We start from the raw sequence: 27,295 nt of genomic DNA, 5'->3' as shown, positions 1-27,295 counted from the left end.
TGATTCTTTAACATCAAATCCCTAGTCATATCCCCACTGCACTATGTGATCAAGCACTTATTTTTCTAATGCATTTCTGCTCCCATAATTCTTTCTCTGGATGTGAATAGTATTCTTTCTCATAGATCCCTCCAGGTTGTTCAGGATCATTGCATTGCTGCTAGTAGAGAAGTCCATTACATTTGATTGTGCCACAGTGTATCCCTCTCTGTGTACATTGTTCTCCTGGCTCTGCTCCTTTCGTTCTGCATCACTTCCTGGAGGTTGTTCCAGTCTCCATGGAATTCCTCCACTTTATTATTCCTTTGAGCACAATAGTATTCCATCACCAACATATACCACAATTTGTTCAGCCATTCCCCAATTGAAGGGCATCCCCTCATTTTCCAATTTTTTTGCCACCACAAAGAGTGCAGCTATGAATATTCTTGTACAAGTCTTTTTCCTTATTATCTCTTTGGGGTACAAACCCAGCAGTGTTATGACTAGATCAAAGGGCAGACAGTCTTTTATCGCCCTTTGGGCATAGATCCAAATTGCCCTCCAGAATGGTTGGACCAATTCACAACTCCACCAGCAGTGTTTTAGAGTCTATGGCCAGATTTGAAAGCCAGTTTGTTTTCCTGGTTCCAGACCCAGTGCTCTCTCCACTCTATCCATCCATCTTCCCCTGCGGAAGTTCTTCAATCAATATTCCTAACAATCTCTGACATATACCAAATGGTTCTGATATTTCCTGATGGCCTATTAACAATATAATCGAGGACAATGTGCTGATTCTGCCGAGTTCCTTGTTCCTCCCTCAAAGTTTACCAGCATCCCCATCATTGTGGCAAAATCTGGGAAATGAAAAGCAATTGTGGAGCTTTTTGTGATTGAATATTCTAGTCCACTTGCCCAAAGTTGCCCAGACTGGGAGGGGGCCATATTCATGTATTCTAATCTAGACAAAGGGAGATAGGAGGTTTCAAAAGAAAGCCACATCTTGAGACAGAACAAGCTTTGACTCTAGGTCTAAATACTAGCTTTTCTCTTGACTTTGTGTGACCTTGGATAAGTGAACTTCCTTGTGTTTAAAAACCACAGAAAAAGAAGACCTTCTCCTTTTCTATTCCCCAGGATCCTTCATGGCACTGTCACTTGTTTATTAAGAACTTTGGTGGCAAGACTGTCATCAAGGCATGATGTGTGGCAGATGGGACAAGCCCCAGGCAAAATTCAGAACGGAGTCAGGATTGTGTTTGGTGCCTCCTACTCAATTGGTGTGTGTGTGTGTGTGTGTGTGTGTGTGTGTGTGTGTGTGTGTGTTTCTCTCCTTTAGGGACAGGTTCCCCTCTCAGTTCTTTTTCTTTTCCAGTTGCCAGTCAATTCTCCATCACAGAAAGATTATGGTTGGGAGCTCTAATGTTCCTTGCTGTTGTTCATTTGTTAGTCATAACTGACTTTTCAAGATCCCATTCAGATAGTAGCACAATTTCCTTCTCCAGCTCATTTTATAGATGAGTAACTGAGGCTGTGAGGATTAAGTGGCTTGTTCAGGGTCATACATCTAATAAGTGTCTAAACTGGGTTTTGACTGACTCCAGGATGGGCACTCTCCCTACTGCACCACCTACTTGCCATGAACATCCCTTATCAGGGATATTAATATTAATAACTTAATATTCCTTATCAGGGCTATTAAAGAGAACAATTCCTCTTCAGGCAGGGGTTTAACTAGGTGACTTTGGAAGCTTCTTCCAACTCATTCATTCATTCAGCCATCCCACGACTCATTTCAACTCATTCACCTTGAAGTATTAATGACTAAGTATGTTCTTCCCTCTCAGTAGTAAGTGTATTTGAGGGGTAGCCAGGGGGCCCTGACCTGGAGCAAAGAAGAACTGAGTTCAAATCTGGCTCCAGATGCTTACTAGCTGTATGATCCTGGGTAAGTCAATTAACTCACTTAACTTCTAACTCAGTTTCTTCATCTGTAAAATGGGAATAATAATAACAACACTATAACAATATAATTAAAAATAATTATATCATTAATCAATATTAAGAGCATATTATATATTATTGAATCATAATAATAGCACTTCCCTCCTAGGTTTGTTGTGAGGATCAAATGAGATAATCTTTGTAAAGAGCTCTGAAGACAATAAGGTCATATATAAGTACTAGTTATTAAAAGAAAAAATTGTGTGATCCTGGACAAGTCTTATAACCTCTGTCTTAGTTTCTGTATTTATAAAATGAGGATAACAATAGCACCATAATAATAATGTTATTGATAATGATTATTATTAAATACATGTCAATATTGTATATTACATATTATTAAATTAATAATAGCAATAGTACTTCCTTCCAATATTGTCGTGAGGATAAAATGACATAATATCTGTAAAGTGCTTTGCAAACATTAAAGTGATATTTAAGTGCTAGTTATTACCACCAACATAAAAATAATATGATTAATAACAGCTATTTTATTAATCAATATTAATAGAGTATATTATATCTTATTTCATTAATCATCTCAATAGTGCTACTTTTCAGGGTTGATATGAGGATCAAATGAGATAACATTTGTAAAGTGCTCTGCAAACATTGAAGTGATATATCAGTGCTAGTTACTAAAAGGAGATACCTGTGTGATCCTGGGCAAGTCTCCTAACCCCTTTCTCAGTTCCTTTATCTGTAAAATGGGGATAATAATTCCATCTACCTCTTGGGATTGTTGAAAGGATCAAATGAGATCATATTTGTAAAGTGCTCTGTAAATATTAGTGATAAATAAGTGCCAGTTAGTAAAGGGCAATACTTGTGTGATTCTGGAAAAGTTTCTTAATCTCTGCCTCCGTTTCTTTATGAGGATAATAATTGCATCTACTTCCTGGGGTTGTTATGAGGATCAAATGAGAAAAAATCTCTAAGGTGCATTGCAAATGTATTCTAGCTATTAAATGAACGTATTTGCAGAGGGCTTGATTAGTCTAAAGGATGAATCTCTAAGCATGTAATTTTCGTCAGTGGGGAGAGGTATAAGACATAATTCAGAGATATGATGCTATCTAGCAAATGAAGTCACAAATGGAATTTGGTTAGCAGGACCGCAGCCCTTCTTGCTGTTCGCCAACATGCATGATATTCGACGCATCCACTTTGATGGGACGAGTTATGAAAGCCTGCTCAGCCGGCAGATGGGAGTGGTCTTAGCTTTAGATCATGATCCGGTTGAAAATAAGGTAAGGCTTTAAAAAGGAGAGGATTTGGAAGGGATGCGAGGACAGCTCTGTGGTGCTTTTTTCAAGATTTGTGTCTTCTGCCCCCCTAATCCTAATAGGTGACCTTGATTGTGCATTGGACTAAGGGGGGAGGAGAAGGGACTGAGATGTTGGGAAATGACTGATTGGGACGTGAGGCTCAGATATTTTAGATATTTTACCCCATAGATATTTTAGTCTTTCCAGATGCATTTTGAATAGCCTTATAAAAAGAGGCAATATGGAAGAGTGGATACAGTTATCTTCCTTTTAATTGTGGCAATCTATGAATACTGTGGTTCATTGTATGGGAATCATGCACATTTGGCTTACAGAAGGACTTACCCAATTTTGAAACATGAATACTTTGTGTATCTCACAGGGATGTGCTCTCAACGACCTTTTAATTATTCTCAATGAATAATAATCAAACAATTATAGTCAAATAATAGTAATATCAATTGCAATTAATCTGTTGAATACTCATCCATATATTTCTTGGTCTACTGAATGTGTTACATAGCTGTTTGGAAAATAGTTGGCAGGGCAAGGCAGTACAGCTTTAAAATAAAAAAAGGACCTCGATTGAAATTTTGACTCTGGACTCTTACCACTCATGTGATCTTGGGCAAGTCATAGTCATTTAAACACCTTTCAGGAGCAACTGGGCAAGTCAGTAGATTGAGAGCCAGGCCTAGAGACGGGAGGTCCTAGGTTCAAATCTGGCCTCAGATACTTCTTAGCTGTGTGGCCCTGGGCAAGTCCCATTTCCTAGCCCTTACTGCTCTTCTGCCTTAGAGCCACAGGAGTGATTCTAAGAGGGAATGTAAAGGTTTTTAAAAAAACACAAAACAAACACCTTTCTTGAAAGCCTCAGTAAAATGAGATTGTGGGCTCTGAAATCCTTTCTAGTTTCAAGGAAATGATCCTCTGAATAGCCCCTACAAATTCTGCATGTAGCCATCAAAATACATTCAGTTATAAGAAGGGGTAGTGACATGGTATTGTTTGGTGCCCAGACTTTTCATAAGCCAAATAGCCATAGGGATGGGCTATTAGATCTTGTCACCTTCTGATATTGATATTGACAGCATTAGAAGCAGAGCCTACATGAGATCACCAATTTTTAAGGTATCAAATAATGGAAATATCTTCTGGTATAATAATATTACCTTGCATTTGGAAAATTTCGTAAGGGACAATTGAGATTCTCTATCACATTAGATGTCCTATAGGTAATATTATTTTTGCTCTGTGGCTAATTAATTTAGAAAGCTCTTACACATTTGTCATGTAGAATTGTTACTTGTGTATAAGTTAAGACATGGGCCACTGGATTGTAAGCTCTTTGAAGACAGAGTTCAAATTTCATCTCTCCTTTTTTCTTTATATCCCTCAGTAAACAGTACAAGGATTTAAGGGTAGGGGAAACTTAGCAAATATTTGTTGAATGAAATAGAGTTGACAAGAGGGAATCAATTTTTGTAATATTGATTGGTATGCAACTTGACCTTTCCAATTAGCATTGGAAAACAACACAGAATAGTTCTTATGATTCCAGGCAGTCTGTTAATGGATGAGAGAGTGAGGCAAATCAGTGCTGGTTTAATTTATTTGGGATTAGAGCCATATGTAACTAATATTATAAATTAGACTTCTGTGATAAAGCATCATCAGCTATCTTTTTCTTCCTTCTTTCTTCCCATGAATAATTTTGTACCTAGATTAACCACTTAAATAAGTCTAGGATCAAATGTTTATGATGCCTAGAGAATGTGTCTAAAGAATGTATTAGCATACCCTGTGGTTTGCATTACCCTTGGTCATCTCCTTTACTTCAAGGGAAGTAACCTCTAGTAACCACTACACTCTCCAGGCACACACTCCAAAAACTCTGATGATTGATACTTTGCTAATATATGATATTTTTGCATATGGCTAATATTTTCCCACTAGATAAGCAAAGAGATTCCTGACTTTTACAGCTTATGATCATTTAAAGATTTCGCCTCAATTAAAAAAAACTAAATATTTGACATTCAATATTCCTTTTGGATGGTGTTGTCATAATTTGAGGATGGCTATAGTGACAGTGAAGTAATCAAATATTCTGTATTTCCTACTGGAAAATGGTAAAGTCTTTTCTTGTTTATTAACTCAGCAGTTCTAACAGAGCTATAACTAAGGTGTGTGTGTGTGTGTGTGTGTGTGTGCTTCAGGTAAACATCACAAGATATACCTGGAGCAATGGAAGGGTGGGTAAAGAAAGTTGGGATGCTGGTCATGAGGATAAGAGGAACTTGATCAATCTGTGATTTCATAGCTTCCTATTTTAATGAATTATTTCTATTGATGAGCTCTGCTATTTCTAGCTGCTTAAGGATTGAAAGTGCTGTCCAGCTTCTCTAAATCTAATACCTGGGACAAAGACACAGTCACTCCATCCTAATTAGGGTCATGATTTATGGATTCCTTCTCATGAGTTTGTTGCAGTAGCAAAAGAACATCTCAGCCCTGAACCCCACAGTGGGATCTTTTTGAAGACATGATGGATTACTTGGGAGAAAGTTGTAGAATTTTAGAGCTAGAAAGGACTTCAGAGATCACCTTGTCCAGCTCTTATTTTATGGATGGAGAAAATGAGGAACAGAAAGTGGTGTGCTGATACACACTTAACAAGAAGTTTTCTGATGGAGGGGGTGGGCAGTAAGCATGCTTTACTTTTAAGTTTAGTTGCATTAACATTTTCTCTATCACCTTCTTAAGTTTAGGCAATCAACAAAATAATAAATTAAGCCCAATTTCGCAGTGTTTGCTGGTTTCTGACACATAAATTCTCACATTGGAAATATAACAATTGATTCTCTTTAGTCAGGACTTGAGCTGGCTCTAGCAGACCTCTGAGTACAGAAGAGTTAAGTAACTTACAGAAGATCACCATGTGAGCTCATTGCAGAACTGGAACTAGAAGGCTATTTTTCCAATTCTCAGTTCAGTTCTTGAGAGGCAGAGGCTATGGGCTCACATTTCATCTCTCACTAATTGCTTGAATGTGCAGGTTGTAGAAATAATACAGATTGAAATTCAAAGATCAGATCCTTAATTAATGGATGGAATTAGCGTGCCAAAAATAGCAAATTTGCAAATAGGCATAAAGTAAAAAGAAAAAAGAAAAGGAATTTAAAAACGTATTATTCTCACATTTCAACTTTTTTATAAAACAAAGAAATCAGACAGAGAATCCTGTTTTTTCTTTTGTAGATTTACTTTGCACACACAACACTGAAGTGGATAGAGAGAGCTAATATGGATGGCTCAAAGCGTGAAAGACTCATTCAGGAAGCAATAGACACACCGGAAAGTCTTGCTGTGGACTGGATTGACCGTAAACTCTATTGGACAGACCGAGGGTATGCTTTCCCCCTTCCCCCCTCTGCATTTAGTAAGTAGGACAGAAAGACCAGGAAATGATGTGATAGGCTGAAATGGACAATTTTCTTTTTGACCTTGCATGGAGGGGCACAATAACTATTCTGTCTTCTAAGTGTGGAGAAAAGAGGAAATATCTTCCCTCTCCATATGGAAGGAATAGCCCTAGATGGAGTTGGGAGGGTGATTCTGGGGGCACCCAGAGTAGCCAGGCTCATTATTATTATTGCTCATTCACCAAGGAAATCTTGTCATGGAGTAAAGTCAAACCAAGGTAATCAAGTCAACACATATTTGCGCAGAACCATGAAGGGTACTATGAAGGCACAAAAAAAGCATAACTTAGTCTCATGTCCCCAAAGAGTTTAGAATCTGGTTGGGAAGGCAAAGAAACAATATACAAATAGTGGCATTTAGCACAGTGCCTGGCACAAAGTGAGTACTTAATAAATATTTCTTGAATTGAGTGACAATACAAGATGTCACAAGTTAGCACAAGATTTACTGGAATGGTGGTCAATAAGTACTATAGGAGTCGAACAGGCAAGAGATCACTTCAAGTAGGGCAAATAGGGAAGGCAGCATTCATAAAAGAGGTGAAATTTGAAATTAGAATATGCTTTTAGACCATGCTATTAAAAAGGTGGTTATTGAATGTAGAAAAGGAACCAGTGATCACAGAATATTAGGTTGACTTCATAAAGAACCATGCATGCCAAATTAAAATTCATTTCCTTTCTAAGGAAAGTTCTAGAGAGAATTTACCTAACTCTTAGTATTTTTACAGAAAGATGGAGAGATAGGAGCTAGATGACCTAGCTTTGGGTGAATTTGGAACATATTGAATGATTGGACCTAAAGAGTTCAGCCAAGAATGATTCAGTGTCACTTTGGAAGGCAGTCTATGGTGGAAAGTTCTGTGCATCCTATCTCTAGTCTATTCAAATTTTTTATCAATGACTTGGATGCAAGGATAGATGGCATACTTATTAAATTCAAAGATGACAGACCGCTAGTGTCATCACACAAGATGACAAAATCAGGATCCCAAAAGATCTTGACAGGTTAGAATGCTTGATGGTCAGCCTGGAGGATATATGCCAGAGGGGGCATTCAGAGCCCTCTCTGTGGGCACATGTTCCATCACCCCAGCACAGAGTTTGCAAGAGTTTGTTACTAGAAAGCCAGAAAGATGTGGGGCCCAGCTGTTTCCCTCTCCCTGTCCATGAGCACCTGAAGACATTTCTCACATCATCTACTCCTCTAAAAGGTTCATCATCACTGTAATAATAAAAATGAATCTGAATAAAATCAAAATGTTACACATGGGTTCAAAAAACCAATTTCCCAAATACAAGATGATGGAGGAGTAGCTGGTATTTAATATGAGAAACATCAAGGGATTTTAGTGGTCTGCCAAAATAGAATGAACCAATGATGAGATAGGTCAGCTAAGAAAAGCTGGAGAAAAAGAGAAGCAGATGGTCCATGAGTAGGAACTTAATAGTCCTGTTTCTTCTTGCCCAGGTCAGATCATACGAATCACATTTTATCTGTTGTTCATTTGGGGGGCATAATATTTTTGGAAACCCTATCGATAAAATAGAAACTGTCTAAAGAGGGCATTTAATAGGGTAAAGAGAATTGCCACCATGCCTTTCGAGAATCATTTGAAGGCAATGGAAATGACATGAGGTTGGCTGTTGGAAGGTGGGGATGGTGATCCTCTTAATGGTTGTCTTAAAGGATCCGAAGAACTGTCATGTGAAAAAGGGATTAGACTTATTCTGCTTGGCCCCAGAGGTCAGAATTAGGTTGCTGCAGGTAGCTAAAAGGGCCAAATTTAGATGTGATGTCAGGAAAAAAAAATTAACAGTTAGAACCATCCCAAAATGGGATTGAGTGTCTCCCAGAGAGGCATGGAGGGTTGTGGGTTCCCCTTCCTCTGATGTCTTTAGTTAAAGTCTGAACAACTTATCTAGGAAAACATTGTTCAGATATGGTTTGTGCTAGATGGCCAATAGATCCCTCCTGTCTCTAAGAAGTCTATGTCTAAAGTTCCCCAGAAATGCACTTATACATGATGTATAAGGAAGCAATGATTAATAATACTTTGTTCATTTGTTTCAGTTGGGTCCAATTCTCACTGACCTTATTTGGTAAAGGTATTAGAGTGGTTTGTCATTTTCCATTCCAGACATTTTACAGATGAGGAAACGGAGTCAAACAAGGTTAAGTGACTTGCCCAGGGTCACACAGCTAGTAAGTGCCTGAGGCTGTATTTGAATGCATATTTTCCTGACTTTGGGTCCAGTGCTCTATCCACTGTATCACCCAGATGCCCCAGACATAAGATTATAATGAATAATAATAATAATAGCTAACATTTACATAGTGTTTACTACATGCCAGGCTTGATGCTAAGTACCCTGCAAATATTATCTCATTTGATCCAAGCAAGAGTCCTGGGAGGCACGTGTGCTTCTTTTATCCTCATTTCACAGGAGCCTTTAGAGACCCTGGCCACCCCATTTTCTGAGCTGCTGGGTCCAAGTGTTTACAGGTGAAATACTTTTGAGTAGTGGAGCTTGGCCAATGTGGGAGCCAGACTCATTGAAGGCAACAGAAGGATGGATCTCTATGCTCTCATCAGAAGACATCCTATTTGGGATTCTGGGTGATATTTTTATGCAGTGGCTCTAAGTTAGAAAGCTCCTATTGGGGCCAGTAGAAATAAGAGCCATCCTCAACCTAGCATGGAACATGTGGTCTCATTTAATCTTCACCACAATTCCTTGAAGCAGATGCTGTTATCATCCCTGTTTTACAGGAGGAGACATTTACTGGGAGGAACACATAACTTGTAGGTGTCAGAGGCAGGATTTGAACTCAGTCATCCTAGCTCCAAGCCCTGTGCTCTATCTACTAGGCTACCTAGTTACCTCAAGTTGATTTGAATGATTTTCAGGTAGAAGGGTGATGATGATATTTATTCTGTTTGACTTCTTCTTCAGCCATTGTAGGGGAAAGAGCCCAACATGGTAGCCATGAGAGTAAGAGCCAAGAGGCCCAGTTCTGTCTTTAACTGACTGAATGAAGGGACTTGGAGTAAATGGCCTCTAAGAGCAACAATTAAGATTTTATGATTCTAGTTAGTGACATCATGTCATCTTTGAGAAATTGGAATTATGAAGATTTAGGGATTGTGACTGTAGCAGTGAACACCAGGCCCTTGGGTTGGACTTCTGTGACACTAGGAAGCCTGCCTCAATCTACAGAACTGAATGAAAGCAAGTTGTTTCTAAAACCTATGCAGAGGGACAGCTAGGTGGATAGAGTATCAAGTCTGGAGTTGGAAGGACCTGGGTTCAAATGTGACCTTATATACTTCCTGGCTATGTGATCCTGGACAAGACACTTACTCCCAGTTGCCTAGCCTTTACCACTCTTCTGCTTTGAAGCCTTAATATAGATTCCAAGATAGAAGGTAAGATTTAAAGAAAAAAAAGACTTAACCAGAAATGTAGAAGGAGAGAGAGTCTGGGAAAGGTGGTCCAGACATATAATTTCTTTGGATTGGGAATTCTGGGAGAATTTAATACTCTCATTACCCATGTAGACTGTAACTGAGAAATTAGATGACCTCTCTGGGCTTAAATATCCTGTATGTGTCAGAGGTGGGCTCTCTCTGTCTCTTTGATTCCTGTCTCCCCACTCCCTTCCTGCCATTTTTGTTTCTGTCTGTCTTCTCTACCCCTTTGTCTCCTCTATCTTTGACTCTCTCTCTTTTGACTCTCTCCCTTCCTCTCCATCTCTGCCTCTCATTCTCAGTCTCTTTCTTTCTGTCTCCATCTCCTCATCTTTGTCTCAGTCTCTTTCTTTCTGTTTCTGTCTGTCTCTCTGTCTCTCTCTCCCCACCCCTGAGTTGGCCTCTGGTCTTCAATTTATAGTCCTAGAGATTTGTTGTTGTTCAGTCATTTCAGTTCTGTCTGACATTTGTGACCTCATTTGGGATTTTCTTGGCAGAGATACTGCAATGGTTTGTCATTTACTTCCCCAGCTCATTTTATAGTTGAGTAACTGAGGCAAACAGGATTAAGTGACTTGCCCACAGTCATATAGCTAGTAAGTGTCTGAGGTCAGGCTTGAATTCAGGAAAATGAATTTTTCTGACTCCAGGTCTGACACTCTAACCACTGTGCAACCTACTTGCCCTCCTAAAGATTTGCCAAATACCATTATATATACATATATATACATGTATACATATGCACAGATACATGTATATGTATTTATGAATGGGCATGCATATATATACACACACTTGGCTGGCCCCATGATTTCACTGGCATGGAGAAATGGCGAGGACTCCACACACAATCACAAACATGTGTGTGCTTCTGCATATAGATATATATGCGTATATAATTTGCTTAAGAAGATTCTAAAATGAACACTCTAATGCAAATATTATCAACATAGTAATGGGTTCAAATCAAGAAAACATGTAATGCCCAGTGGATTTACGCGTCGGCTATGGGGGGTGGGGGGGAGGAAAAGAAAATGATCTATGTCTTTAACAAATAATGCTTGGAAATGATCAAATAAAATATATTTAAAAAAAATAAAAAAAAATTAAAAAATTAAAAGCAAAAAAAAAAAGAAGATTCCAAAATGTAAGGAGGATCATACCAATTTGTGCTTTGAAATACTTCACTTTGGGAGACTTTTATCCTAAGAAGAGAATATTAAAACACATTGGACCAAGGGAACCCGTAATGAGGTAACAAAGTAAGATCAGGTGGAGGTCGGCTAATGAAAGCAGACAGCAACTTCTTAAAGGAGTTTCTGTTTAAAAATTGGGCATCCATACGACACATCTAACCCCGATGTACCCAGACCAGGAAAACTCGCCTTGGACAGCAGATGTTAACTGTTCTCGACCCAGCTCAAAGTTACCGAGTCTTCTCATGTTTCCCACACTCTTGTGGCACCTCTAATTTTAACTGCCTTTGATTAATTGCATTGCGGTGCCAACTCCGGAAGCAGTGCCTCTGGGGGATAGACTTTCAGGGTGGTGCCCTGAGGATTAGACTTCCAATTCTCTGGTTCATTACATACAGTAATGATAAGCCACTCTTAAGACCCTCATAGCTGGCATCCCAGCTGCTGAAACCAAGCCTTTAATTTGCCTGGAAATGAGATGTTTATGGTTCTAAACCTCCTTGATGCTAGTTGAAAACAGAATTGGAATATCATTCACATGGTATTTGGTCATATGGAAAGTCTTAGTTAATTAATATATTTTGTATTGGTATAGGAAAGAATACAAGTTCAATAAAACATCCAAATAGAGGAAGGAAGCCCCCTGAGAGTCCTGCTAGTGATGCTAATATCATGCAGTGATTGGGAATCTTGATTTCCAAATGTCAGATATCTGGGGGGAAAATGTTACCAACCAGGATGAATTGGGTTCCCATGTGCAAAAACTTCTTATCCTTTCAAGACAATGGAGCCCCCTTTGGCAGAATTGCTCTCCTAGGGTTCTAGATGAAAGTCCTTTGTCTTGAAAGCCGAGTGAGCAATTTCCTTCCAGAATTCCCAGTAGGACTAGAGCAATTCCTATAAAAGATAACCAAAGAGGGCTGTCACACCCTATCAGAGGTTATGCTTGAACTCATATGAACTCAAGAGGCTCTGTTGCTTTGATTTCATCATGGTGCTTCCAGAGTCTGAGAATAGCTTTCTGTTTTAATTCTGAGAACATGGGGGAGGGAAGGAACTAGAAATATGAATTCTAGCAACCCTTCCCTGAAACTACTGAATATTCAGGAGCTTGGTCTCCTCTCAAATGAAATGCATATAATAACAGCTCACACTAACAGTTACAAGAATTTAGAGAAGATGCCTACTTTGAAATCAGTCACAACAAATAACTCTACCTTCCCTTTATCTAGGAATTGGGTCAAAATTTGCCCTAGGAGTCTTTCTTTCTTTCCTAAAATGCAACTCATTGGCAGTTATTTGTAAATATGTAACCATAGAGTGTGATGCATTAAATTAAAAATAACAACTCTCATCTACCATTATTCTTCTTATTACCAATTTACTCATATTGCAAAAATCTCTTTTAAAGTTGGGCATTTAGGTCCCAATGTAGCTTAAAAAAAAACAAGAAAAAAAGAACAACCCTTAGCTTCTGTCTTAGAATAAATATTGTGTATTGGTTCCAAGACAGAGGAGAGGTAAGAGCGAGGCAATGGGGGTTAAATGACTTGCCCAGGGTCACACAGCTGGGACATGCCTAAAGTCAAATTTTAACCCAGGAGCTTCTCATTTATAGACCTAGCTCTCAATCCACTGAACTACCTACCAGTCCTTTTAATGCATTTTTTAAAAGTTTGTCTACTTATATTTCTTCAGTTTACCAAGGTCCTTAAGAGATATTCCTTTCATATTCCCAGAATAAATTTTTTTAACTTGGTTACTCCCTACTATTCTCTAGATATTCACTTGATCAGAAGTAAATTATTATGCCATATTCTGTGAGTAATAGGATTCAAAGATTGAATCATAAGATCATAAAAGTATTAGGAGGCCTTAAAAGCTAAAGAGTCCAAGTCTTTCATTTTACAGAGGAAGAAACTGAGAGACCTAGAGACTTCTACAAAAATCATGTAAGTAGAACCTGTTAGAGGTGGGATTTGAACCCAAACCTTTTGACTCCAGAGTCAATGCTATTTTTCCACCATATTAAGTTGTCTTTTCAACCTAAGATCCACTAAGTAGACTTAGGTGAACTTCAAAGCGAACCTTTTCTCATGTTTCTGCAGAACTTGGTAGGGAAGACTGGGTCTGCCTGCCTTACATCTCTGTGTATCATTTAACCTCTGTTTGCCTCAGTTTTCTCATCTGCAAAATGGGAATAATAGAAATACTTCCCATCAGATAGCTAGGTACCTCAATTCATCCTCTGAAAAATGAGAGACATACTGGAAGAGGAAATGGCAACCATTCCAATATCTTTGCCAAGAAAATCCCATGGTCATAGTCCATAGGGTCATGTAGAGACAAGAGTGACTGAACAGCAAATTATTTTAATTACTGTATTGTTGCACAACCTTAATTGAAATTTTTTGTCTTAGAAATTCATTTACTTAATTTAAGGTATTTCTATAATCAAGATTTCTCCTTTCAAATTGCAGATATCTCTGCCATTAGCACCTCAGCAAGAATTAGTTTCTTTGATCAGGTATTTAATCTCAGAGATGAGACACTAAAACATAGAATTTAGTTTTGGGGGAAGCTAGATGATTCCATGGATTGAGAGCCAGGACTAGAGACAGGAGGTCCTGGGTTCAAATTTGACCAGTGCAAGTAACTTAACTCCTGTTGCTTAATTCTTTTCACTCTTTTTCCTTGAAACCAACACACAGTACTGATTCTAAGATGGAAAGTAAGGGTTTTTAAAAAGTTAGTTTTATTTTGGGTAGGGGTAAGAGAAGTATTGGAAAGGGTACTGAATATGGATGCTCCCTGATGGGGTATTTGTTCCTCACAACCTTGTGAAGTAGGTGCTTTTATTATTCTCATTTTATAGATAAGGAAACTGAGACCCAGAGAGATTAATGGCCCTTAATCTGGCCCAGCCCTTGTTATATTTCTTTAGCAACTGTGATAGAAAGAACAAATATATTGGATGAGGTGATAGGAGATCAGAAGTACACACATCTAGGTATTCAGCTAGGTCCTAATTCTCCCCTTCCTTCCACCCCAAAATATGCTACCTTGGTGGGGGGTTTGAAATCTTGGGACAACCTGTATTAGCTAGAAGTCAATGACTCCAGCTGGACAATAAATCTAATTCAAGTGGCTGATCAAAGAGGAAGGAAGGAAAGAAAGACTTGTCTGTTAAGGGTCTACTATGCATCAGGCATTGTGCTAAATGTTTTCCATTGATCTCATTTGATTCTTACAATTCTGGGAGGTAGGTGTTATTGTTCTCATTTTACATATAAGGCAAACAGGTTAAGTGACTTACCCAGGGTCTATTATGTATCTGAAGCTGGTTTTGAACTTAGGTTTCATTGACTCCAGACAGAGAGCTCTATCTTTTGTACCAGCTAGGTTGTAAAGGATCGTTTTATCTATCCTTTGTAGTTCCTGAATTGGAATGGATAAACTTTCTGAAGTAAAAAGGGGAGAAGGGAGATGAGTGGTGCATTTTCAAATCCTTTGGATACAAATGCCAGCCAATGATATTTCTAAATAACAATCTTCATAGAAATGTAGAGAGATGTTAAATTAATTTTTAAAAAATCTGTCATGTAAAATCTTGGCCTTTCAACTAATATTTTACTTGTCTTCAATACCTTTGTTAAATAAAATATATTATGTTGTCTTCAGCTCCATGAAATTGGAACATCCCTGTTACTTTGAGTGGTGATAGAAATGGGTTCGTCTGCTTAGAAAGTCAAGCTGATGCTGAATTCCTTGGTATTTTATATATATTTCAGAAAATCACTTATTGCCAGGAGTAATTTGAATGGGAAACACAATGAAGTAATCATTGAGGAGGATGTGTCTCAGCCAAGAGGAATCGCTGTTCATCCAGTGGCCAAGTAAGAGCTAATGGAAGGCACCTCTACTATGGTTTTATATGGCAAACCAACATGCAAAGTTAGACTGAAAGGTTACCTTAAAAGTTCCACTGTTCAATGGAAAGCCAGACACAAAACCATCTTTTCCCTCTAGATTAATTTTGCCAACAGTAAGAAATAAGCTAAAATAGTCAAATCAAAGGTGCTTCCCCAAAGGGCTGTTTCTTGTCATTCTAATCTATCTACAACTTTAGGAGATGACTCTGGCTAATGTGGGACACTAGTCCATTACTCAACATTAGCTATGATGGCTGTGTGCTATTCCTTTTTTTTTTTTAATCTTCAGTTTCTGTCTGAGTACCAACTCTAAGACAGAAAGGCAAGGGCTAGGCAAATGAAGTTAGGTGACTTGCCCAGGGCCATTCAGCTAGAAAGTGTCTGAGACCATATTTGAACCTAGGTCTTCTCAATTCCAGGCCTGGCACTCTATCCATTTTGCCTCCTCCCTGCCCCTCTTATGTGTTATTCTTTAAAAATTCTGCCTAATGACCATTTTTTTTCAAAGAGATGTTCAATTTGTTGGTAAAAGTATTTTTGCAGTACATTCCTCTAGAATTCTATGTGGGAACATAAATAGAAGACCATTGGTAGTTTAAGATGCAAAAAAGTGTAGGGGTATCAAACTTTTTTCTTTCTTTCTTTCTTTCTTTCTTTCTTTCTTTCTTTCTTTCTTTCTTTCTTTCTTTCTTTCTTTCTTTCTTTCTTTCTTTCTTTCTTTCTTTCTTTCTTTCTTTCTTTCTTTCTTTCTTTCTTTCTTTCTTTCTTTCTTTCTTTCCTTCTTTCTTTCTTTCTTCCTTCCTTCCTTCCTTCCTTCCTTCCTTCTTTCTTTCTTTCTTTCTTTCTTTCTTTCTTTCTTTCTTTCTTTCTTTCTTTCTTTCTTTCTTTCTTTCTTTCTTTCTTTCTTTCTTTCTTTCTTTCTTTCTTTCTTTCTTTCTTTCTTTCTTTCTTTCTTTCTTTCTTTCTTTCTTTCTTTCTTTCTTTCTTTCTTTTCCTTCTCTTCTTCCTTCTTTTCTTCCTTTCCTTCTTCTTCTCCCTCCTTTCCTTATTTTTTCCTTTCTTTCTCTTCCCTTCCCCTCCATCTCAGAATCAGTACTATATAAGAGTTTTATATATTTATATATATATATATGTTTATGTATATGCATATATTTAAATAGCCTATTTAAGTGATGAAGCAGGAGTAGGCTATTAACATTTTGTTGTAAGACCTCCATTTTTTCCTATCTTACCAGATCTGTGATTTTTATTACATGCTTTGCAATTAATAGTGTTAGACGGTCACCTTTGGGCATCAAAAAGTCCAAAGCAAGCAGCCCAGCATCCTCCAGCCAAGATGTGTCAGAAGCCTGCTCTAAAATCAGATCTTTCCACCCCTGAGGTCAGCTCTCTCTCCATTATGCCACACTCCATCTTGGAACCTGAATTATAACACTTCAATTAGCCAGTTTGCTGAATTTGCTTCAAGTAACTTGATACAATATCACTTCAATCAGATGGCAAAATCACAATAAAAAAGAGAATAAAATGGCACTTTGCTATTAGAATTTAGAGGCTACTAAGTGGAAGATTAAGTATATGTAGGCAATATTATTTAATTTGGTCTTCTAAAGAAATGATAACATTTAATTTAAAAATAGTAATAATCTGGGGGTACCTGGGTGACTCAGTGGATTGAGAGCCAGGCCCAGAGATGGGAGGTCCTAGATTCAAACCTGATCTCAGACACTCCCTAGCTGTGTAACCCTGGGCAAGACACTTTGGGCAAGTCCCCATTGTTTAGACCATATCACTCTTCTGCCTTGGAACCAATACAAAGTATTGATTCTAAGATGGAAGGTAAGGGTTTTTAAAAAATAGCAATAAGACCCCAATTGTCATTTTTAAAAGCCTTCTTTTAATCTAATGATATAGAGCTCTGTTTAGGATTCCTCAGGCAAGGTAGCTGGGTTTTAAAAGGCAATTAAAGTTATCTTTTCCAGACATCATAGTTTCAATATTCCTCAGGTTGTCAAAGGAAATTAAATGCGAATTTTTTGGGAGTTTTGCAGAAGGCAAAGGTGACACATGAAGGGGATCAGATGACACAGAAAAGGTTTAGAAATTCAGAAAGGCATACTTAACTCAAAATTTACATTTAGACACTATAAAGACCCATAAAAGAAAAAGAAAAAATTCAGACTTCTCCTCTGGTGGGGTGGTCCAAAAATTTTGTGTAGATTTGGGGGGGTTCCCCTACCCCCCCAATGTAGAAAGAATAATAGCATTTTGTTTCTCTAAATTGATTATTTAAGACACCATGTTATAATTTCCCTTTTGGTCTAGTCTTCAGATTTTCTTTGTAGCACTTGGTCTGCTTTAAGGGAGTTTACAATGAAATATATAAAGGTAAGATAATGGGAAAATAAAGCATACTCTTCCAAACTTTTTTTGTGTGTTTTGTTGCTTAAAGGAAATTATTCTGGACTGATTTGGGGATTAATCCGAGAATTGAAAGCTCTTCCCTTCAAGGCAATGACCGGCTGATAATAGCTAATACTGACCTGGTCTGGCCTAGTGGAATAACGATTGATTATGTAGCTGACAAGTTGTATTGGTGTGATGCCAAGCAATCTGTTATTGAAACAGCCAATCTGGATGGGTCGGGACGCAGAAGACTTTTCCAGAACGATGTAGGTGAGGTTTGGGGTAGTGTGTTGCTTATTATTTCTCTGTATTGATGTTATGTACTTTATATGTTTGCCTACACATGCACATATGCACACATACATACCCCAAAAGAATGAGATTCCTAATTTACCCCAGAGAATCATGAGCTATGAGTAAAGATAAAGGAGTTCAGTTAATACAACCTTTTCCTCAGAGTTGGTAAAATGAGTCTTCATTTTTTAAAAATTTAAATTTATTTGTTTGTTTTTTACTTTGATATTCACTTTTAGCTCCCTCCATCCTTCCTCTCCCTCCATTAGAGAAGGCATTATTTGAGAAAAAATAAATACAATTATGTCTTAATTATTTCTGTTGATCAGTTCTTTCTCTGGAGGTGGACATACACAAGTCATTCTTCAAACAATATTTTTGTTGCTGAATACAATGTTCTTTCTTGGTTCTGCTCATTTCCCTCTTCACAATTTCATGTAGATCTTTCTAGACACAGAGCAATTTCTTACACCATTTACCAAGATAAGATCAAAATGGATATATCCCCTAGAAATAAAGGGGGATAACAATAGGAAATTAGAAGAACATGGAGTATCTCACTTATCAGATTTATGGATAGCACAAGTCCTCATTTTGAGGTTTAGTGAAGTTCAAGTCTTATATTTAAGGAAACATTTTGTCACTCCTGCATTTTTCTGTTGTTGGATGAAAAGCCCTTGAAATACATTCATTTTGATTAGTTACATTATTGGGATTATAAATTTGGAGCCATAAGGGACCTTTGAGATTATTTAGTCTAGTTTCTTCATTGTAGAGGTGAAGAAATTGAGCCTTGAAGACATTCATTGACTGAGTCATATTGGTGGTTTGGAGCAGTCAGATTTGAGCCCCGGTCCTCTGACTCCAAATCCAGTGTTCTGTCTTCTGTTTTATAATCAATGCCATTTTAAGAGACAAAAATGCCAGACAATTTTTTTTTGTGCTGTTAATTGTTTTATTTTAGAAACTTTCCTCCCCAGAAAGATACAGAAATGAGTTAGTGGTTAGATAAACATTTGCTCGTGCAACAAATATTTACTTCAATTGCTGTCCTAGGTGCTGAGGGGCTAACAGAGACACACAGCCCCTGCTCTCCAGGAGCTGAGAAATTACTACGTCTAATAGAACCAATTGACATTTCTTCTTTGAGGGATTGTTTCCTCCAGATATTTTTATCTTTCATTTCAGAGATTATACTAGTGAATATACTGAAAAATCATAAAAAATTTTTTGAAGCTTAAAATATTAAAGAAATGTAATTTACAGTGGATGCAAAGCTACATAGGATGGACAACCATGGATGGGTTGCCATCTGCATTACTGGAGGGAATACTCATATGAATGAACTCCCAGGTCCAGTGAAGTGTATTTCAGAGTCTGAAACAGAAACCCATACGTGTGTGAAAGGTGATATGTTAGGCAACCATTCTGGAGAGTTCTAAAGCATAGCGGATATTATATTTACTATTGCATTTGCCCTAAAGCCTTAACAATGGCCCTTAGAGATCATCTCATCTAATCCCTTTGTTTTTCAGAAAGGGAAACTGAGATCCAGAGAAAGTAGTGACTTTCCCGGACTTGCTCAGGGAGCAGTGAACAGAGCTGGCAAATCAAGCCAGGTCTTCTGACTCTTAAGAGCAGTGCTCCAGTAGATAACATCGGTCCTTTTGCATGAGATTTTTCCCTTGTTGAAATCATTAAATTAACTAAGCCTTTCTCATTGGAATGGTGCCATCTAGTGGTGTATAGGAGTTGGCTCATGGACGATGGTAGTTGTCTCCCTACATAGAATATTTGGTTAACTTAATTTTCAAAAAATCATGTCTCAGCACATAGACAAAAATAAAGTGATGTCTGACTATTTTAAGATAAAAAGTTATTCTAACTTATAGCAGTATCAGAAAGAATGCCTTATTTACTGCTAAACTCCAAATCTACTTATTCAAGCTGTGCTGAGAACTAGAGAGCTAAGATACAGAATGTCCCCAAACCTGTTGTGCCATTTTAAGCTTATTAATGTTTTAAGTGATTTAAGCCATTAAAGCTTTAAAAAAAGCCCTGAGGATTTAGAGACACCCTGTATATCATATTAGGGCAACCAGGTGGCTCAGTGGATAGAGGGCAGACTCATCTTTTTGAGTTCAGATTTGGTCTTGGAATTACCAGCTAAGTAACTCTGGACAAATCTCTTAACCCTGTGTGCCTCAGTTTTCTCATCTGTCAAATGAGCTGGAGAAGAAAATGGCCAACCACTCCAGTATCTTTGCCAAGAAAACCCCAGATGGGGTCATAAAGAGTCAGACATGAGGGAAACTACTGAACAATAAAATTCACATCATGTTATAATGAAATATTTTAAAATGTACCATTGATTCACTTAAATCCATAGTACAGTTTGAGTCCCCACAACTCAAAACAAAGCACTTTGAGATGCTGTCTTTTAAGCTGTAGGGATGAATTGGTTCTGATACATCCCAAGTCTCTTTTCCTGCACCAATGTCACCCATGGACAAAGCATGTGGTATGGGTTAGTGAATATATTTTTCCCAAGAATTTTTCTCTTTAGAAAGCTAAATTGCTCAGATATGGATTGAATCTGGTTAATCTTCTGCTTTAAAGGAAAGAGCTAACTAGCTTAATGAAATATCATTTAAAATTTTTTAGTCTTTTAAAATCTTTACTTTCTTCCTTAGAATTGATGCTAATTATTGGTTCCAATTGTGGTAAGTGTTGAATAATTGGAGTTAAGTGATTTTACCAGGGTCACACAGCTAGGGAAGTGTTTGAGATCAGATTTGAACATGGGACCTCCTGTTTCCAGGCATAGTGTTCTATCCACAGAGCCACCTAGCCATCCCTTCATTTTTTATAATCAATCAGTTAATCCACGTTTATGAAGTACTTTCTTTGTGCCAGGCACTTTGTTAAGTGTTAGGTGACAAAAGACCAAAAATTCTCTGTTTACATACCTGAGTATTAATGTTGTCCAATGGTTTCCCCACTTGTGGGCTTTCACAGAGGATCACCCAGGTGACAGAAATGAGATTTAAACTTAGCTCCTCTGGTGCCAAATGCAGAAGTCTTTCCCTGCAACAGTTTTTCCAATCTGCTTAGATACTGTGATTAGCAAAATACAAATTCATTTAAAAAAATACTTAATTCATAGCTTATATTTTACCATGATGCATATTTTTAAATGATGGGTCCTAATGGTATAATTACTATCCTGGGGATTTGTGAAATCTCTTTATGTTATAAAAAGTTTCTTCACACTTAAAAAAAAAGACTTGAGAACCACTGAATATTTATTTGTTGAATGAATGAATAAATGCATGTCAAGTAACTGTTTGCTTCTTTCACCTATAATAATGTTTTTGAAAAACTGACTTGCTCTACTGATTTGCTGTCATTTAGAGTACTCTTTATCCATCCATTATTCTTCTATTCATTTATCTACTCAGCATGCATGGCTTATTCTTATTTTTAAACCTACCAGGGAAATTAAATACATGGGAAAGTGATCATGCATATATTTGTTTTTGGTATAAAATGGCAAATATCAAATCAGTTTCTTTTAGGATATAAAGACAACATCATGTGGAAACCAATTTTCCTTTGGTGTCTGTCCTTTAGAAAAAGCCCATTTCAAAAGGTTGATTAATTAATCCCCCCTCCCAATAAGAGCAGGATTTGTTAGACTAAAGTGGAAATGGAATCCCATGTGCAGAGGAAACATATAATTATAAAATAATGAGATTGTTTTTTTCACATGTAACCTATAGAAACCATTCTTAATACTTTTAAATTACGTCTTCTGAGAGTGTATATGGTAGATGGTGGGGTTGGGGGGAGTTAGAGTGGAATTGGGATTTTGTCAACAAACAGAACTTCCAGTGAGGAAACTTCTCCACCAGTACTGATCGCAACTTTTCTGGAAATGTCTAGAGGCCACCTAGGAGGTAATTGCATTGGCCAGAGTCATAGAGACAATTGAAGCTACTTAGCTAGCTGGTATTGGGGCTAGATCTGAACTAGTCTCCCTCACTCCAGAACCAGTGTTCTCACCATCACTAAACCATCTAGTTGCCTCATCCTCACAGGACTTGAATTTACTAGAGGACAGACATGAACTTGGGTCTATCTTCCCACTAGCCTCTATCCATTTTATCCCTACCTCCCATCCCATCCAACAAAACTGCGTTGTGGGCAATAGCACGTCCAAGTTTGGGCTGAAACCAGATGAAAACATATTAACAAAATAAATGAAAATACAATAGGATATAGATAATGTTAATATATGGTTTTCTAAGTCAATATGTGGCCAGCCAGGATCCTTATATACTGCTTAGTGGCCTCTGGTTCTGTTGGAGTTACACACCTCTGCAGTACCCCCAACTGATTTCCTGTTTGCACATATTGCTTTATTTTTTTCCTTTGTAGTTTTAACCAGTTTTCTTGTTTTTCTTTTCTTTTCTTTTCTTTTCTAATACTTGTTTTCTGACATTGTGAGAACCATGTTCTTTCCCTCCCTCCCTTCCTTTCTAGCTCCTTGAGACAGCAGGCAATACGATCTAGGTTATTCAAATGCTATCATGTAATACATGCTTGTCTTGTGAACAAAGACATATCACTTATACAAGAAAAAATCTCATGAAAGATACACATATTCCTTTAAATTTCAAGCTCCCTTCTACATAAATATCCTCTGCAGAGAAAGTTAAAGTCCCTCAATATTCCTTGCTTGTAGATCACCCATTTGGTGTGGCTGTGTTTGAGGATCACGTCTGGTTCTCTGACTGGGCTAAGCCCTCACTAATAAGGGTGGACAAGAGGACTGGTCAAAACAGGGTACGTCTTCGAGGCAGCATGCTGAGACCCTCCTCCTTGATTGTAGTTCATCCTTTGGCAAAACCAGGTACACTGGGAATGTGATGCAGTTATGCAGATGGCTTCTGCTGATTTGGGGTGAGGGTCTGGGAACTTGGCTACTTTGACTTCTCTGAGGAAATCGTCAGTTGTCTTGGAATCTGGGCTTCATTTAAACTAAAGGTAGAGATTGTACAATACGGTGTGCCTTAAAACATTTTGTTTCTACCCTCACAGCCATCTTTCCTTATCCATTATACTTATGTGGGGGCTACATATTCACATGAATAAAAAAGAGCTGTTGGTTCAAATAGAGAGGAATTCAAATATATGCCATAAAGACTTCTCAGTCTTGGACTTCGTGAATTCCAAATTGTTAACTAGCTTTAGCTAGAGTGAAAGAGCAGTACCTTCAATGGTTAGAGACAGTGTCACCCTCAGCTATATTAAATGGAAAAGAAAACCAGAGTAGACCTACCACAAGTCTTCTGTTTGATTATTTGGTGTCTGGACTGTGAGCCAGGAAAAAGGAACACTTCTGCTTATGAATGTCTCAAACAAAGACCATTGGCACACTTAGTCATATCTAAATAGTATAGATTCAACAACTCATCTTGGGAATCTCCTGAGAGTTCCTTAAGAGGCTGTCAACTTGAAATAAAGAGGACTACCAAGTAGCATTTAATTGAGGTGAGGGGATTGCAGTCTGGGGTTGCCACATAGTATAGGATAGTATACAGGGTATAGGGTATAGGAGTGCTTAAGATAGACAGAGGGGGCAGGGTTTAAATACTTTTCAACTGGGAGGGAGTCCACAAGGAAAGTAGAGCCCCAAGAAACTGTTACATAAATTGTTTTGCATAAAAACTAAACTCTTCCTAATTTCATTTATGAATGTTATTGGGATGATTTAGTCCTTTTGTCTACTGAATTGGCTTCATACCAGGATGGTATGGGTGTATTTTCCCATCCCCTGTTTTATTAGAAGATATAATCTTTCATCCATCTCCTCCAAGTTGCTTTGAAATGAACTTCATGATAAACCTGTATTTTGCTTAATGGATCATGCCTCTGCTTGGCAAAGAGATCAAGTGTTTGTTGGCTGATGAATTTTCTTTTGGCCTCCTTGTTGAACTTCAAATTGTTTTATATCAGAGCAGCTGGGTGGCTCAGTGGATTGAGAGCCAGCATAAGAGACAGGAAATTACTAGATTCAAATCTGGCCTCAGACATTCCCTAGCTGTGTGACCCTGAGCAAGTTACTTAACCCCAAGTGCCTAGTTCTTATTGCTGTTCTGTCTTGGAACCAATATGCAGTATTAATTCTAAAACAGAACGAAGGGTTTTAGGGAAAAAAAATGTTTTATGGTGAGTAAACTTCTCTAAATAATGGCAAGCAATGCCATTGACTTTATTTTAATTGGTTTTTCATTTTTCAGGGTGAATTTTTTTGAGAAATTGATTGCTATTGGATCCATTGCAATTACATGTAATGTCTTCCTACTTCTAGTTTTTGTTCCAATTTGGTATTGATTTTGACCATTACTCCAACCACAGACCACTGATTCTGAAATGTTGGTAACCAGCTATTTACTGCCTGTTAATTTCATTTTTGGAGTAATGCTTGGTGACTAACCTGTCTATAATAACACCTTCCAATTTTTTTCTTAAGGCATTATTCAAAATACATAGGCATGCAGCTGCTTTCTTTTATTTTTAAACATCTTCCCCACCAAATTTGAAAAGAGATTTTTTCCTATTCTTTCTCATGCCTACCCTACTGAAGAAGTCACCAAGTGCCAAATCGTATATTGACTTGTTTAAAGGGTCTTGCCACTGTCTCTAAAGATGTTCTCTATTTCATCCTTTATGACAAATATTGCTTTGCAAGTTGTAATTATCTTTATCCCATGCTTTTGCATGGCTGCTGCAAACCAAGGTGACAAGATATCTGATGATGATGATGGTGATGGTAATGATATATTTTCACCTGTTCAGTGTGAGAATTAAAATTAGTATACAATAACTCAAGTATTATTTTTATAAAATTTATTAAAATAAAAACTAGAGGTAAAAAGGAGCAGTCTTGAGAAAGAAGAAGAAAAAAAGGAGGAATCCCAGAAACTTATAAACAATCACATAAAGACTCATGTAAAAGAAGGGAAAAGGATGCTGGGAAATACAAAAGGAATTCTGGGGAATGTAGTCTTGAGGTTTGATATTTTCCAATTATACATCAAACAACAGGCATTTATTAATCAGCTGCTATGCTCCAGATTTATTCTGTGCCAGGTTGTAAATATGAAAATATATAAATTTGGCTACCTCAACTTACAAGGAGATGAGATTCTAGTGGAGGAGGTGACAAAGACATATGCATATTATATATATATATACATATGCAGAATGAACACAAAAAATAGAAATATATACAAAGTAGTTAAGTACAAATTATACTGACAGGGTTGGTACTAGTAGTGGGAAAAGTGCAGGTAGATCAGGAAAAACTTCATATAGACCTTTTTTTTGCGTCATAGACCCCCTTTGACAATATGGTGAAACCAATTAACCCCTTCTCAAAATAACTTTTTAATTAAAAAATGTAAAATCTTCTGTCTTAGTAGCAATTCTAAGATAGAAAACTGGCAAGGTTAAGTTATATTATATTAAGTGATTTGCCCAAGGTCACATAGCTAGAAAGTGTCTAAGGACAGATTTGAACCCAGGCCCTTCCAACTCCAGACCAAGCTCTCTATCCACCTAGTTACCGCCAAAAAAACATTTTTAAATGAACAAAATAAAAATGAATAGAATTGCCAAGGAAAACTGATTTATTGAAATATTTAGCAAAGTATTTAAAAAAATAAAATTCCTTGCCTTCTTTCTTGGAATAAGGCAAAAGAGCAATAAGAACTAGACAATGGGAGTTAAGTGACTTACCCAGAGTCACACAGCTAGGAAGTGTCTGAAGCCAGATTTGAACCTAAGACCTCCTGTCTCTAAACTCACTGAGCCACCCAACTGCCCCCAGCAAAGTATTTTTTAAAAACACATATTCACAGACACCTAGTAATGAACTCTGGTATAGAGAATGATACTTGTACTGAGTTGAGAGGGATTCTATGAGATGGAGGTTAGGAAGAAATGCATTCTAGACAATGAATGCAAAGACAGAGAGATGGGAAATCTGAGTCACATCTGAGGATCAGAGAGAAGACCAGTTTGGATGGATCAGAGTGTGTGGGAGAAAGAATAATGTACAAGAAGACTAGAAACAGATTTAGCCAACTTGATGCAATTAACCTCTCGATATTTAGTTAGACTGGATTTTGGAAAGCAGACACCATCTCTTGCTGACATCATTCTTAAAGACTTTCTATTTTCCTATAATTGCATTCACTTGAAAAACCTAGTCATCTCCATACTATAATAAAGCACCAGAATGACAATTTGTTTGTCATTAAAGAACTCATTTGGCTTCTCAGGCTGCTTTTGAAATTAGATCAAACCTAACTCTAAGAAGTCAACTTTTGGAGTTGGAGTGTAAGAATCCATTTAGAAGAAAGAATTATAAATCATCCAGCTAGAACCTTGGAAGGGACCCCAGAAGTCATCTAGTCTAATATTTTCATTGCAAAGTTGAAGAAAGTAAGGCCCAGAAAGTTAAGGGATTTACCCAAAGTCACATAAGTTGTAAACACCAGAGGTGAGACTTGAACCCCAGCCCTCTGACTCCAGAACCAGCCTTCTTTCTCTCATGCTGCCTTGATTTGCTCAAGCTAATCAGACTTCTGGGGGACAAGAAGAGAAAACAATCCAAATAGGATAGGCTAGTAGGTGAGGGATGTGTGTGGGGAAAGGATTCCATGTTAATATTTTTTTCATTCCACTATATTGTTTTCTAAACTGCTAATTTCAGTGTATTTTAGTTCACTGATAGATAACCACCCTTCCTCCAGGAAGATCAGAGAATTTGTTTTTAAACTTGAATCCCTTAATTTTCACAATCCATATTTATTAAAGTAGAAACTGGCATACTGATAAATAGATAACTAAGTCTATCCATAAATTTCCCCTTTCTCCACTGCCAGCAATTGAATTTTTAGCCTTTATTTTCATTGTTGAGTTAAGATATTTGTCTGGATTTTTCTGGGAATGGTTTGAAGGTGGGCAAGTGATAGGGGACTGTGAAACTCATTTGTAAGGGACGGGCTCTCAGAAGAAATCACTTTGGGGTGCCTCATTCTCCAGTTTTTTAAACAGGCAAAATTAGATTCAAATGAACATTAAGTCTCAACAAGGAAAAAAAAATCACAAAAGGGAATCTAAAGAGTGTAGATGCCAGTGGAGAGAAGCAGTCCTCTCCCTTTTTTTATATGTCTTCACAGG

General features: G+C 37.5%; 1 protein-coding gene across 7 annotated transcripts in view; it reads left to right on the top strand.

The window, feature by feature from the left end:
* The window catches only part of EGF (epidermal growth factor), a 122,841-nt gene that overhangs the window by 41,228 nt on the left and 54,318 nt on the right, over positions 1 to 27,295 (top strand). For 5 of the 7 annotated variants that reach the window (XR_008912987.1, XM_056803083.1, XM_056803080.1 and 2 more), the window contains exons 9-13: positions 3,097 to 3,236; positions 6,516 to 6,664; positions 15,200 to 15,304; positions 17,793 to 18,016; positions 22,788 to 22,955. Coding sequence is in view for 6 of the 7 variants with exons in the window: in XM_056803083.1 (XP_056659061.1) it covers positions 3,097 to 3,236; positions 6,516 to 6,664; positions 15,200 to 15,304; positions 17,793 to 18,016; positions 22,788 to 22,955 (786 nt within the window). In the remaining variant the exon portion in view is untranslated. The remainder of the gene's footprint in view (positions 1 to 3,096; positions 3,237 to 6,515; positions 6,665 to 15,199; positions 15,305 to 17,792; positions 18,017 to 22,787; positions 22,956 to 27,295) is intronic. The other 2 variants (XM_056803079.1, XM_056803082.1) reach the window with 2 other exon arrangements.

Source organism: Monodelphis domestica, chromosome 6, assembly GCF_027887165.1.
Source record: "Monodelphis domestica isolate mMonDom1 chromosome 6, mMonDom1.pri, whole genome shotgun sequence".
NCBI classification, from domain to species: domain Eukaryota; kingdom Metazoa; phylum Chordata; class Mammalia; order Didelphimorphia; family Didelphidae; genus Monodelphis; species Monodelphis domestica.
The sequence above is the reverse complement of the archived record's forward strand: the minus strand, read 5'-3'. Positions and strand labels throughout refer to the sequence as shown.